This window comes from Peromyscus eremicus, chromosome 16_21 (assembly GCF_949786415.1).
Source record: "Peromyscus eremicus chromosome 16_21, PerEre_H2_v1, whole genome shotgun sequence".
NCBI lineage: Eukaryota > Metazoa > Chordata > Mammalia > Rodentia > Cricetidae > Peromyscus > Peromyscus eremicus.
This window is the reverse complement of record NC_081432.1, coordinates 51413981-51429767: the sequence shown is the minus strand read 5'-3', so window position 1 is coordinate 51429767 and position 15787 is coordinate 51413981. Positions and strand designations below refer to the sequence as shown.

The 15787-nt window shown below is 49.1% G+C and overlaps 1 protein-coding gene across 1 annotated transcript in view; it reads right to left on the bottom strand.

Annotated features, from left to right (window-relative positions):
* Positions 1-13561, bottom strand: part of Tram2 (translocation associated membrane protein 2) — an 80032-nt gene extending 66471 nt beyond the window's left edge. The window contains exon 1 of the mRNA XM_059282306.1: positions 13363-13561. Within this exon, the coding sequence (XP_059138289.1) occupies positions 13363-13482 (120 nt within the window). The 5' untranslated portion in view covers positions 13483-13561. The remainder of the gene's footprint in view (positions 1-13362) is intronic.
* Positions 13562-15787: the final 2226 nt, after the last annotated feature.

Sequence of the window (15787 nt, the reverse complement as noted above, 5' to 3'; positions counted from 1 at the left end):
AAGCGGTGACTGACAGTTTCAACCGCACGAGCCCACCCCACCCGACACAAGGGCCTGGATCATATAACACCTACAGAAAAGACTGGGGAGATTCAATAGCAGAGAGGCCTCAGCTATGTGGGTCCCTACTACTTCTTACAACGTCCTTCCTCACCAGAAGCTGACACAGAAAGAGTTCTCACATGGACCAGTCCCACAGCCACCTGCCCAGGCGCTATGTCCAATCCCACCTTCCATGCCTCTCTCCACAGTCCCAGAGCAAGCTCATCACACACACACCACTGTCCTTGTGGAAACTCTTCCAAGTTTACCTGATTACCTCCAGGATAAGAGCTCAACTCTGGGCACGACCCCCAAGGCAGTTGTGACCTTCCCCACCTTCCCCCTGTTGGGGGATAATGCTGTTGTACACTGGTTTAATAAAACACTGATTGGCCAGTAGCCAGGCAGGAAGTATAGGTGGGGCGAGCAGACTAAAGGAATGCTGGGGAGAGGAAGGTTGAGTCAGTAGATGCCAGCCCGCCATCCAGGGAGCAGCATGTAATGGTACCCAGGTAAAGCCACGGAACATGTGGCAACAGATAGATTAACAGAAACGGGCTGAGTTTAAGTGTAAGAGCTAGTCAGTGGTAGGCTTGAGCTAATGGAGGAGCAGTTTTAATTAATATAAGCCTCTGTGTGTTTACTTGGGTCTGAGCGGCTGTGGACCAGGCGGGACACAGGAAAACTTCAACAACATCCCCCTCTGAATCTTCGTTCCCCTTCATCCTACCTCCAGAACAACCAGTATTCCCCACTGGCTGAGTACTCTGGCTCTACACTAGCCCCACCCTTCATGAGGACACACAGCTCCTCTGCCTAGGTCCTTCCACATCTACTCTATTTCCTGGCCTTACTTAATTAGGGACATTTCCTTCATATTCTCAAAGCATCCTCTCTCGTAGATGACCATGCACTCATCATTACTTGGTGCTACACACAGATTACCAATATGGTAGCTCAGTATGAAAGCACCCCCCCCCACCTCCTCAAGTGACTGCTTGCTTCTTATCTGCCTGCCTTCCAGGGACAAAGGTAATGTCTTTGTGGTTATACAACATATCCTTTTCCATTCTGCTTTCAGCCCCCAAAAGCAATGGTTTTGCAAAAACACTGTGCTGGCCGGTTTTACGTCAACTTGACACAAGCTAGAGTCCTTTCAGAAGAAAGAATATCAATTGAGAAAATACCCCTAGCAGCCTGTGGGTAAGCCTTCAGTGTATTTTCTTGACTGATGTTGTGGGAGGGCCCAGCTCATTGTGGTGCTGCCACCCCCCTGGGCTGATGATGGTCCTGGAGATGTGTAAGAAAGCAGGCCGAGCAAGTCATGAGGAGCAAGCAGTAAGCAGCCCTCCTCCATGGCCTCTGCATTAGCTCCTGCCTTCAGGTTCCTGCCTTGAGTTCCTGCCCTGACTTCCTGAGATGATGGACTACTAGCTATAAGATGAAATAAAGCCTTCCCTACCCAAGTTGCTTTTGGTCATGGTGTTTTACCACAGCAATACAAACCCTGACTGAGACCAAGAGCATTCAATCAGCACTGCAGAATGAGGGACAAGAACCAGCTCACTCCAGACCACCTCCCTGAGGCTAGTGACACTGGACAAGTTGCACCTGACTACCGGACAGCTGAATGCTAAAGACATGACAAGCGATCCATGACAATCTGGCGAGCTGTAATTGTCATGCCTGGAATAATATCCACTCGAGCAACTCAGGGAAACACGGCCACAGGTGAGGCCACATTCTCTTCTTTCTCAAGCTAGGTATGTCAACAAATATGTCAGCTGCCTTCCCATTCAGATTTCAGGGCCTTGCACAGAGTGGGTGTATTTGACGAACGGGGGAAGGAAAAGCTAGAGAGAAAGAGGGTGGTAAAGAAGAGCCCAGGTAGGTGAAAAGTGCTTAATTAATACATCTCCCAGGCAGCATGATACAACACCAAAACTGTTTCTTTCACAATTCGGGGTGATAACGAAGTAGGCAACAGACATGTTCTACTATTTATTTCAATGTGATAAAACTAGTGCTTCCCAGGAACTCTGGAAATGAATTGTCCCAGACAGCCTAACTTCCAATAGGACCATTTCTAGGTTCCAAACTCTAATGTTGCGGATATAGAAAAACCTATGCCTGTACACAGGTTGGGAAATATTCTAGGCTCTTTATTTCTTCAGAACTTGGGGATGAGACTCAAATGCAAACGTGAAATTCATTTGTATTGAGAAAGGGCATTAGCATGGTGGTAGAGAATTTGCCAGCATCCACAATACCCTGTATTCAACCCTTACCATAATATCAACCAATAAACATATTCAGGTTAAGTCCAGGTAAGATGTGAACTGGACCCGGAGGGCAGGCTGAGTTCGGAGTTTAGGGCCATCATCAGCTCTGACCTGCATCCTGTTTCTTGGCTGTGCTCCAAATGGATGATACAGCCACAGTGAGGAGTTACACACAGCTGAGTCACCATCCAGCCCTTTCTGAATGAAATAGCACAGGCAGCATGTATGAGGCTCTTATAAGGAGCTGTATCTAACCCCCTTTTATGTGCTGCGTTTATATCAACACTTCCAGCACTCCTGACATCTCAATGACACACTATTAGTATAACTTAACACTATGTTAAGGATGAGGAAACTGAGGCATACAAGAGTTAAATTACTGACCCAATATGGCAGGGCTGGAGCAGACCGCAAACTCTGGCAGCCCAGCTGTAGGTCTAGGAGTGACCTTGATCTCTGTAAACTATAGCCTCTAATAGTTTCCTTACACAGCCAGGTCACAAGGACCTCTTCCTATCTTGTAACTATGAAAACAAAAAACAAAGTCAGAGAGCAATGTAGTAAGTAGCACCATCCAAGAGAACATTCTGTGAACAAAATATTCTCTATCTAAAACTGGGTTTCTCATTGTTTTTTCAAATTAGTTTATAAATAGTGAAATATGACGATAATTAAGTGGCTGTTGTTTGGTAGGCACAATCATGAACAGCTTGGGTTAATAAAAAATGCAGTGTTAATAAAAAATGCAGTATTTCATTTTGTTATTACATTTATTTATTGTGTGTGTGTGTGTGTGTGTGTGTGTGTGTGTGCGTGTAAGTCAGAAGACAAGGTGTAGGAGTCACTATTCTCTACTCACATGTATTCCAGAGACTGACCTTAAATCATCAGGCTCACTAGCAAGGGCTCTTTCCCCACAGAAAGCCATCTCACTGGCCCCTCAAACTGTAGTATTTCCAAGTTTTAGATGTTAGATGTAATGGCTAATTCTTACTTGAAACCGGCCATTAGAAGAGCATTAAGCACTGATGCAGTGAGTACAGCGGTGCACATCTGTAATCTGGCACTCAGAAGTGGGTGTCAGGCTAGTGCGGACCAGAATGAGATCCTATCTCAAAACAATAAAAAAAAAAAAAATCCTACTCCTTGCCATGTGGGGTTTATTCCCAATACTGTGCGGAAGAAAGCATGCCACTGTGGGTCAGGGTAGAAGAGGACAGATAAAGTGGGAAGGTCAACATAGAACACTGCCTGGGGGGGGGGGTGCACAATGTGGGGGCAGGGTGCAGAGGAAAAGGCAGAGAGAGGGGCAGAGACACACACACAGAGAGACATCGAACTACCATGAAATGTGAAAAATAGTTTTTAAGTCTAAGGTCCTGGACCACACTCAGAGAGCTGGGGTGACAAAGCCTGACCTGGCCGAGCCGAGTGCATAGGACAAGCAGCCCAGGCAGGGACCACGCTATATACTCTGTACTCTTCCCAGGTCAACCTCGGAGAAGACATTAAGGGGTCAGACTATGACTCCTTTTTAATATGGATTTTTCTCCTTCCCTTCCTGGGTTCTGCTACACTGTAATTAGATGTCAAACTTCAGTGCGAAACTGTTTCCAACTCAAGGAACTCAAAAAGAGAAGTAGGAGCTCTTAATCTAACGGAGGCCCAACTGTGCTCAATGTCATAATCAGAGTGGGCGGAGGAAGGCAGCTTCCTCCTTCAATCCCCTTCCTCTCCCTTCCTGGCAACTTTGGCCCTGTGCTCAGCCTCTGCCCATGTTGGACAGGCCCCATGGTATGAAGACACGGCTGAGCGATAGGACAGCCAAGCCACCCCACACCCACCCACTCACCTCAGCCCACACCGAGCCAGGTAGCCAGGAGAAGAGAAGGGTCTTGCAGGGGCCACAGAGCGATTTACAGGAAGAATCCGTGTCCCCCAGCTCACTGCTTCTACTACACACCTCCCTCCCGGCTTCCGTCTCCACAAGGCACTAGCCACAAACCCATCCCTGAGGAAACTCCCCAAATTGTAGTATTTCAAAATTTCAAATGTTGGATGTAACGGCCAATTCTTACTTGAGGGAAACTCTCTAGCCATGTTGCCCATGCTAAAGACGAAACTGCTAATGAAAAAGGGAAATAAATAAATCAGCCATCAAACATTCTTTCCCAGTTCACCGTCTCCTTTTCACACAGCAGTCACAGAAGCCATGCAAACAAGTTATCCCTTGCCCACTGAGGTCAAAAGTTGATCCAGCACCAAGTACAAGTTGAAAACACACTCTAAAGTCTAGAAGTATGGGGCCTGAAAAGTTTAACTCGGCTCCAAGTTCCAAGGAATTCGTCTCAGCCGGAAGTTGGGCATTGTGGAGCAGACCTTGGGGTTTCCTGTGGAACTCTAAGAATTGCTGGAGGGGAGGCCCATTTTCCCAAGGACTAGATATCCAAGAGCCCCCAGACGGCTCTTAACGTTATCCGTGGCCCCTTTAAACACGAGCCATGCTCTCACTGACTCAACACCCACTTGGTGAAGATTCCGGTCCTGCCCTAGGTACTAACCAGAAGCCAGAGTGTGCTGATTAACTAAAGCGGTCCTCCCTTCGTGGAGCAGAGGTCAGCAGGGGTGGGGAGACAACACTACAAATTCCATCTATATCTACCCACTGTCCTGGAGGGCATGTCTTTCTCCCTCCCTAGTAGCCACAGTCATCTTCACACTGGGGGTGAGCCACTCCATAGAATTCCCTGTAAAAAAAAGAAAGTTCTTCGGAAAAAAAAAAAAAAAAAAAAAGGAGGAGGAAGAAAAAGAAGAATTACTCCTGTGAGAGAATGTCTTTATAAAGACGATGAGGAATGGCCTGGTTAAGCGATACTCTGTCACTGTAAAATCCAGGAGTTCTATTAAAAAGTTCGTTCCCACTGATATCGGTGGCTTATGCCTGTAATTCTGTAATTGGCAGGCTGAGACAGGAGGACAGCCTTGAGTTTAAAAGGCCAACCACACGCTACTAGTGAGACTTTACCTCAAACAAACAAACAAAAACAACAACAAAAACCCAGCAAGGAGTCAGGCATGAGGCAGAGGCAGGTAGATCTCTATGAGCTGGAGGCCAACCTGCTCTCTATATAGCAAGTTCCAAGCCAGCCAAGTCTACAGAGGGAGATGCTCTCTCCAAAAAAACAAAAAACAAACAAAAAACAAAACAACAACAACGAAAACCCAACAAAATCCAAGAGTAGGGGATGTAGCTCAGTGGTCGAACATTTGCCTAGCATGTGCAAAGCCTCATTCCTGGAAACAAAAATCTTCAAGATACCATATGACAGGTCAGGGTGATAAGTCAGTCGGTAACCCCCATGCTACACAAGGTTGAGGACCCACATTTGGATCTTCAGCACCCACATCAAAGCTGGTCTGGAAGCAAGTTGTCTGTAACTGTAACGAGTGGATCCTGGAGCTCTCTGGCCAGCGAGGCTAGCCAGATCATTAAGCTGTGGGTTCAGTGAGAGACCCTGACTCAAAAATTAAGGTAGAGAGTAATAGAGGAAGACACTGAGGTTGACTTCTGGCCTTCACACTCATGCAGACACAGGCGCTCACACGGACACCCCTTCCCCACCCCCCATACAGTCTGTTATGGATAGAACTTTTGATGCTGGCCACCAAAAATTCCTAGGCTGAAAAACCTATCCCCGGTGTGATGGCATTAGAGGTAGGACTTTGGGGGATAATTAATCACAATTACAAAGCCCTCATGAATGGGCTTAGTGCCCTTAATAAAGAGACCCCTAGAGATCAAGCACCCCTTTCTGTCCTTCCTTCCTTCCTTCCCTTCTCTTTGCTGTGTGAAGATGTAGATATGCCACTACAAGCCAGGAGACGGACACACACACACACACACACACACACACACACACACCCGCCAAAACAAGGTCTGCCAGGGCCTTAGTCTTGGATTTATTCAGACTTTAAGACAGTGATAAAGAATTGCTGCTGTCTGAAGCCCCCAACCCTATGGGATTTCTGATATTAGCCCCTATGACCTGCCTCAAAGTAATAACAGATTATGAGTGCCAGATGTGCCTGGCAAGATCTCCCTCTTTTCCTCTAGACCCTGATACCCATGGCCAGGGTGCTAGCTCTTAATAAATGCTCTGCCACCAAGCACAGTGGCTTGAGGTTGAGCCCAAGGGTGTAAGGCTGCACCTGTCACACGTACCAAGCTGAAGGCCTAGAGTCATAACCATAGCTTACTTTCTTTCTTTTTCCTCTGTGGTACACGAGTTCGCATTTAGGGCTTTGCACATGCTAGGCAAGCATTTCACTAATAAGCTATAGCACTGCCCACGTTTTGCTTTTTAAGGTAGTATCTCACTGTGCTGCCCAGGCTAGCTTTAAACTCTTAATATTCTGGACTCGGCCTCCTAAGTAGCTGGGCTCACTGGCCTGTACCACTACGGCTAGTTTAGTGTATTAGCCACACTGTGACCTTTTTGAGGACTGAACCCTGACCTTCTTCATCTCTGCATTCCCTGAGCACACACAAGCACATCACAGGTACTCTGCCATTTAATAAGTATTTGACAAATGAATGAGTCCGGCGCTCCTCAGCATCATATATCACTTTCAAGACTTCACACATAGGCTGGCGTTCCAAGACAAAGTCTAGAGTTCAGGGTAGAGACACAGAAGATGCACCAGAGACAGATTGGGTGTGGCTCCAGGTTTGTGAAACATTGACTTGAATTGTCTGGGGCAAATCTCTCAACCTCTTGGGGGGGTGGGGCTTATTTTTCTTTTCTGTAAACAGTAGATAATTTCTTAGGTTGCACTCTCAGGTCATGAACTCATAAAATAGAAACTCATAAAATAGATGTGCCCTTGAGCTATGACCACAATATTAGCTCGATGATAAGGTCAGTGAGCAAACGACAGCCAGAAAGCCCTTATCTCACACAGATGTTGGATAATGGCAGGCAGGGACTCCAGTGCTGGGTAAAGCTCTCGTCCGCTCCTCGGTGTTCACACACGACAGACACGCACATTTGGGTCACTCTCTATAGTCTCCTCGAGGGGGACGGGAATTTCAGTGATCATTCTAGGCAGGAAGGCTTCCAAGTGGAGCGGCCCACAGACGTTAGTACTTCTAGGTAACAAACAGATCCATTCAGACAAAAGGAAAACAAAGCCGCCCGTGGCTACATTCCACGGACGCCCCCCATTCCTGAAGGCATCAGAGCTGAGTCCTAAATGTGAGCCAGGCATTGCTGAATTCTTATTTTGGCTCTGACTCTCACTTACAGTGGATGGATGGTCACTGGCCAAATCCCTCCTCTAGAAGCCAGGCTCTGGCTGACTACGACAACCCCCATAAACCATCCCAATTACAGGGTGAGGCCAGTAAAACATTTCACAGATGCAAAATGCTGTCAGTCCCTCCAGACAAATGAAAGAAGACATCAGGAGGCAACGTGGCAGCCCTCCTCACAACCCCGGGGCTCCGACAACCTCACCAGGGGTCCCGGAGGCCTTGGTACCCTCAACTCACGATCTGGCTCCCTTTCCTCTGTTCAAAAGCAGGAAAAGCCATGTGAACGTACACCATCCAGAAGAACCCCTTGCAAAGCTCTTGAAACCACACGGTTAGTTCAGAACACGACCAGCTGTGCCTAAGCTGGGTTTGGTTCTCCTCGACAGCGGGACATCTGAGATACCAGAGGCAAATCGGGGCAAAGTAACTGAGTAGTTGGAGGATAATGGCCTGCCCATGAAATAAGGAGAGCTGTTCAGGAGCCCTGTCTGTAGTTCTGCTGTTTTCTTTGTCCTCCACCCCTCCTCTCTTTAACCATTAGGTACCAATGGATACCAGATACACAGCATTGGATAAGAAGGTTAAGAGACCGATAGCATCAGTAGTAGAGTTTCCCAAGCCAGCTAATAGCACGGTGACCGATTAGAAAGCGTTTCTGTCGTGTGGGAATTCTAATCCGCTCTTATCGGACCTGTGGCTTCATCACTTATCAGGCTGGGAATGAGAGGTACATCAGCTACGCCACGGAATGATTTCTGGGCCCCTGCCCACGACGAGGAGGAGGAGGAGGAGGAGGACGACGAAGCAGATCAAAAAAAAAAAAAAAAAAAAAAGGAGTTCATGCCTGCCAGGGGGAAGCTTTCACCATAGCAACACATGTTATTCCACAAACAGTCGGGGACTAAGTCGCTCTGCTGTGACCAGCCTGGAGAGTGCCTCTGAGAAATAAGCCACTGAGGGTTCAGACAGAGACAGAGAGAACAGAAGTGACATCCATTTAGCTCCCAGGGCGGCTTCCCTATAGTCTTTACTGCTCCGGAGCTGACACTGGCCGCGCCGAGGCCCTCTGGTACCCACACTCTGTGTTCCCAATAAGACAAATGCCCGAGAGAAAACGTGTTGTGGATGGCACAGTCACAGCACAGGGATTCTTTGGGGAAAGGGGGATTAGGAGTCAGGGACAGTCATTGGGATGGGAGATGGCCCCAGTGCGGGAGAGAATTTGGGAAAAAGGTATCCTTCTCAAAATATGTCATCCCTAAAATGACAATACAGCCAGGGCCCTCAACGAAAGGTCTGGGGACAGAAGCAGACCCTCGGACCCAATAACGAAGGCAGAGCCAATGGTGATCAACGTGACTGTTGAGAGCATCATTGAAGTACTCCTGTGCTGGAGGAGGGGGTCTTTTAACACTGGTCTTCATCTTGCACTTGAAGTCAAAATTTCACCAGCTGACCAATACTATCCTTCACTTTGCCAAGGAAAGGATAATGAATATGCCCTTTCTTCCCACAGGCCAGGGTTAAACCAAAATCCTGATTGAGAGAAACTCAAACAGCCAGCTTCTGTTCTGTGGCTCAAATCACTGAGCGCCACATGCAGAAATTCAACCACACAAGGCGCCCGTGAGAATGAGGGACTCCTGCTGGAGGCCTCTAGCATCCCCAGCAGCCTGTGTCTCAAGCTTCCAGAGGAGAAGCAAAAAGTCAGGAATTATAAAAACTGACAAAGTAACATCCTCAAAGAAAGTGCATTAGAAGTTATCAAACAAAACAAAACAAAACAAAAAACCAAAAAAACAAAATACCGACTGACATCCACAGGTGTTCCTAGGTGCCACTTACTCGCTTCTAGTAACACAATAGAAGAATCTTTTCACAATGCGTAACTTATCTTTTCACCCAACCTCAAGAAACAGGACTGGGTGTCTGGTGGCAGGCTATGACACCCATAGGTACGTCCCTGAGTATGAACTGGTGCCACAGACCCCTCAATCCCCATCCCACCCCAGTCCAAACATTTAGGACACCTGCCATGGGCTGCCATTGTATGTGCTGCAAATATTTCTTCCTGACAAGTCTGCCATGGGGTCAGGAACAGGGAAGAAAGTAGTTCCTGGGGCGGGGGTGGGGGGGGGGGTGGAGCTACCTTCCACAGCTGCCTCAGAAAGAAGTTCAAAAGCCCAAACCAGCTACTGTCCCCAAACTCCTCTGGGTCCTAAACCCTTACACCCTCATCATGGCCTGTACAGAAACCAAACACGAAACTTACAAATGACCCTCAGGACCATTTCCCTGCAGCTGCAGACACCGAGGAAGAAACTAGTTTCTGTCTTGAGATGACATTTTAAAGGTGGTACAGAAAGGGCTTCCTCTCCTCCGGGCGCCCCCTATTCCTCATTCTCCACTCGCTAATGAAAGACTTTTCCTCTTCCCCTGCCTGCTTCGGTTGGAAACGTGGCACCAGGCACTGGAAGCGAAGGGAAGGGGAGCGGGTGGCCACTTTCAAATCTGACTTCTACCCACATCCCAACTGGCCACCCGGCACCCTGAAGAACCACACTCCACCTAAGAAAGTCCAGACTGGCTGTAGCACCACCTCTCCCCGAAGCAGAGTGAAGAAAGAGAAAGCTGGAAAGGAAGGAGGGGGGAATAAAGTTCCACATTCCTGACATTTTTTAGCCAAGTGCAGTGTCGGCACACAACAACTCTATTCCAAACAGACATAAGATGGGACGAAACCTGGGCTGGGGAGGAAGCTGTCTCTGCCTTGGAAATAAGATAACCCCAAACTAAACTAAAAGTGCGTCTGAGTGTGGCTTGGGGGAACACGGGCCAGACAGCCTTTCATGTGTTCCCAAAAGGAAGTGATCCCAAGGGAAGGAATTTGGCGTCAACATCTCCCTAAAGACAGAACCGAAGCCCTGGGGATCCTGAGAGGGAAATCAAAACCCCTGAGTGCTGCAGAGGTGACTAGCAAGGGAGGGTGGACGTGGATGTGAAGTCCGTGGCTTGCCAGGGTGTGGGGAGGAGGTAGAGGAAACAGCAGAGACTAGGCAGGGGACTTTAGGGAGGCGGGTGATCACAAAAATCACTTTCTATTCAAAGAATTACAATTCCTGGTTCAACTTCCCAAATGAAGGAACCCTAGCCTGGTCCAAGATATAAACCCAGGGGCCTAATGACTTTTCTCCCTGGTCCCCTACAGCTCCTTCTGTCCTCACTTCTAGAGAAACCTTCCTACTACATGTCTACCTATAAACACACACACACACACACACACACACCACCACCACCACCACCACCACCACCACCACCACCACTACTACCACCACCACCACCACCCCTGGAAAGATCCCAGAAATAGTCAGTTCATCCTATGCTAGGTTTTGAGGTGTCTCCCCACCCCCTACTTTCCAGGATGTTTCTGTTCTCACTTAGTAATGATAGCAGAGTTCTAAGATAACTGATCACACACATGCAAGCCCACACGTGTGCGTGCACAGCATGAGCGTGCTCACACACACACACACAGACAGACACAATCTCTTTCCAGGCAGTAGGTGGGAAGAGATGGAGAAAACCTATTACAAAGTCAGCACACACAGATCAGGAATCTTTGATAGAGGAGGTATAGGGGAAAGCCCCCTTCCTCCTAAACCAGCTCAGACTGGTGAGTCTTCAAAGCATCTTCAGAAAGAAACGTCTGTCCCGTGAGTCCCGAAGGGCTGAAGTAGTACAGAAAAAGACGGGGACAGTGGAAAGACCGGCATCTCCAAGTCTGTTCTACAACCCTAAGGCCTTTCCAAAGGAAAATGGCTTTTTTTTCTCCTCACCTTGGTCCTTTCTATTCCATCGGATACTAGGAATGACAGTTTCTGCACTTGGTTCCATAGACCCAATGCAAAAGACTTTCCTCGAGGCTAGAGATAGGGAAGAAAGGAGGTAGGAGTACAAACCCTAGGCGTCTCTTTTTTGCACAACACTAAGGCAGGTAAAGCCAAAACATCTTAACAAACGCTAGAGATAGCCGAGAGCCACGGGCTAAGCCAGAGACCGTGGCCAGCTGCGGAGCACATGGCTATGCGGTTTATGATTGACACTTGTGTCATTCCAGCCCTACCGTCCAAGAACTGGAGCGTGGCCCTGAGAAGCCTCTTCGAATGGAGGACAACAAATAGACATAAGGCCAACGCTAAGCAGGTCAGGTCCCCTGCCTTCTCATTAAACCATTACGTTAAATGATAACAAGGGTCCAGGAGCAAGAAACAGAGTCTCTCATCGGTAGGGAGGCATGACTTTTGTTGCTAATATAATCTCGGCCTCAAGCTTTACAATCACTGTAAGGAAGACAGACTTCAACGGCTTCTTCGATGATGGGGAAACTGAGACTGCCGTCAGTCTTCAATGAAACATTCTTCTCCAGAACCTCAGGAAACATGAGGGGAGGCTAGGCAAGACAGTGAACTAACAGCATTACCAGGAGTGTGGACTCCAGGCACAGCTTCTCTCCTGCAAACCCTACAGCCTGGCCAAGGGCATGCATCCAGCCCAGATCTGGCCACCACTAGAATGTGTCCAGGTTCATCAGCCAAATAGGACCTGTGTCAGCAACAGAGGGGAGACACCGGTAGCTGCAGGGATGGTCAGTCAACTTTTAAATGGTACAGCTTCTCATATCCCCCAGAATGCATCAGCCACCTTACCCAGAAGGGAGGGCAGGAGACTACGGAGAGTGTGAGGGAGTGTATCACGTCACATACGGCGCTCTTGAGACAAGATATATCTACCACAGCAAGTCCATACTCAGTGTCCGCCAGTCTACCTTTCAATATCATCGTTTTTCTCACTCTGCAGTAACGACCATCAGCCCCTTGGATTCTGACTCCTTGGTTTACACAGACAGTTCTCTGAGGCCTACAGCAGCACACTGCTGAATTCAGGATCTTAGTCTCTGTTCCCACCCCACACGCCTGCAGCTACAAGAGAATCACCTTTCACCTAAAAGCAGAGGGTATCCCTGCTACTTTCTTCGATCCTGCAAAGGGGATGAGGTTCTGGGTCTAATTCACACATCGACCTACAGGGACAGATCGAAGTGCCAAAGGATATCTTAAAACTAACCCTTTAGGTCATATTTAAAGAGAGGTTGGTTGTAGAAGGTCCCTCCTGGGATCGAGCCAGGGCCACACGTGAACACCTGGAGCAAGTTCCAGAGATTAGGGTGAAAAACGCCCAGAAAGCCACAGGAGAGGTGGAGAAGGGTTAGGGTCCCTCCCACTGGAAGAACCTAGAAGATCAGGCAGCCCCCACTTGGGAGGAGGGGGTATTGTGCAATTACTGCGGGTCTGGGAGTCTCCCAGCTTGGCACCAGAACGCCAGAAAGGAAACCCCAATCCTGGGGCCAAGAAGGCAGCGCTGCAATTGGTTCGAGGCCAGACATGGGCTTCAGAGATGTAGAAAGAGAGTTGCAGGGTACGGTGGGTGCCCAAGGGGGCGACAGAGCATGGCACGGCCCGCACAGCCAGGAGCTAGGGGTGCTGTCTGTACTGTCCTAGGTCCAGGCCAGGGTGAATACGGTGCACAAAGCCAGAGGTGCAGATAACGTGCGGGACAGCCAGGCGCGTTCTAGCCCAGATGAGGTCAGGGAATCCCTGTCTTCACCGCGGTGCACGGGAGATGGGACCGCCTGTCCCTTGCAGCAGCCCTCCCCGCTCTACTCACCTCGAACATAAGCCCGATGAGGACGCAGAGCACCAAGCAGAAGCCGATGTCTGCATGGTTGTGGATGACGAACTCCTGGCTGAAGAGCGGGTAACTTTTCGTCCTCCTACGGAAAGCCATGGCAGCGGGCGTGCACTGCCTGCCGGGCCCCGCACCCTCGCTCAGCAGCCGCAGTGAAAACTTCTCCGGCCCGGCCCGGTCCGCCAGCCAGCCCCGCTGCCCAGCGCGGAACAACTTCGGGCCCCGCCCCCTTCCTCCGACCGCCCCGCCCCCGGCCTGCCGCCCGGAACCGCCCCTGGCCACAGCCCGCTCCCCGCCGCGGCCGCACAGGCGCGGGCCTCTGGCCACGCCTCCTTCCTCCGTCCACCCCGCCCCTCGGCCGCCAAGGCGCGCGCTCCGACCACGCCCCCGTCCTCCGCCGGTCCCGCCCCCAAACCCCAGGAGCGAGCGCCACGGACCACGCCTCCTGAGCGAGCCTGGACCCTTTAACCCTCGCTCCGTGCCCCGGTTGCGGTTTCACCCGGGGGACCCAGGGGTGACCGTCGCTGGGGCGCGGGATTGGAAGCCCTGTCCTCCGGCTCCGGGAGGAGGCGGCGCCCGTGCAGCCGGACAGGAAGTGGGCCGGGATCCCACTCCTCGCGCCCAGCTCCTTCCTCCGCAGGAAGGGCCCGGAGCGGGAAGCTTTGCCCCGCCGCCTGCTCGCTCGCCTTAGCCCCGCACTGGACCTTAAATGAATGCTTGGCTACTCCAGTGTTGGAGGGCTTGCACTGGGCTAGATTTAACCGCTCAGATCCTGCCCGCAGCTCCCCAAAGGCCCTGCCCTTGTAGAGCCTACTTTACAATGGAGTGCAGGTAGCCCAGGTTTGACACCCTAATTTAAAAGGCTAGATGTTACCCTGAATTAGTTTTCCAAGTCTCACCCAAAATCTACTGCAGTCAGTACTAATTGATCAGAAGTGGAAGAATCAACACGTAAGAAATAACGAAGCTTTCTCATCCAAAGTTTCCATTTGACTATTAAGTTTTAAAAATACTTCCGGAAGGACAAAAGGTCTTTTAAAATAAATTATACTGGCAAATATTGGATTTAATCCTGCCAGTAATGAAGGAACAACTAATCACTTCTAAATGTACAGAAATGCAAAATGAACAAAGAATTGTTTAATTTCTTTTTAAAATTAGTTCCATGGTTATTTCACTTCTGAGTAAATAAAGAGTTTGCAAAAATGGCAGAGTCTGAGCGTAACTGGAACTGAATGGAGTTCTAGAGAAATTTACCTTCTATATTCTATACTATGCACTATTTAGTGTACAGCCCTGGGTCTTCCAATTCCCAGGGAAACAAAAAAGCTTATTAGTGCCTATATCAAACTAACCTTTGCTTAATGTTGACTGGTGTGCATAAGTGCGTGCCTGCATGCATGTATGTGTGTGTGTGTGTGTGTGTGTGTGTGTGTGTGTGTGTGTGTGTGGTTTGTGATGTATAGAGGGTGTGCACGCACAAGCTCACACATTCGTGCATTTTTATGCAGGCATTCACTCCACATGGAGGTCCCATGCCCTCAGGTGTCAGGCTACGCCTTCCATCTTGTTTGATCCAAGGTCTCTCTTTTTGTTCATTTTCCCACTGCATAGGCCAGGCTAGCTGCTCCTCTAGCTTCTGAACATTTTGGGGGTCTCCACCTCCCATCCCCCAGTAGAAATGCTCCTGCTGTGTGGCCAACTTTTACACCTGTTCTGGGGATTCAAACTTGGGTCCTCAGGCCTGCATAGCATGTGCTTTCGTTTAACTCACTAAACCATCTCCCCGACCAAGACTCTGCCGATATTTGTCCTCCTCCCCCAGCCTTTCGAAGAACAAAAAGATTAAGAATTCTGGAGCAGCTTGTGACTGTGTATGTAGAGTTGTTCTAATGGTCAACTGGCGGCCGTGCCAATTAAGTCTGAGCCCTGGGAAACTGAGTGCTTCAAAAATGAAAACTGGAATCCTAGTATTTGAAATGATGCTGCCTAACTGTCTCCCACACTTCACAAGGATGTATAGGAATCTCCTTCGAATGTGTAACGGTGTCAATCTAACATTAATACTTTAGGTCAAAACCCCCAGGAAAACAGACAGTAGAGCCTCCCCATGTATAAATAAGACACTTGGCATAAGAGAGATGACATAGTGAGGCTCTTGCTGCCGAGAGCCAGCCCTTCCCTTTGCAATATAATTGAACAATCACATCAGATTCTAAGATGCATGTTTGGTAGCGCCTCACCCTGACACTGGCAGAGGAAGTACCAAAAGCCTCCTTCAGCCATCACCACCATCTCCAAGTCCACGTTGCCCGAGCCATCTTAATACAAAGGATGGGGTAAACATTTCCCCATGCTTTCAATGTGCACTCTTGATACTGAGAGTTGACGGCATCCCCCATTT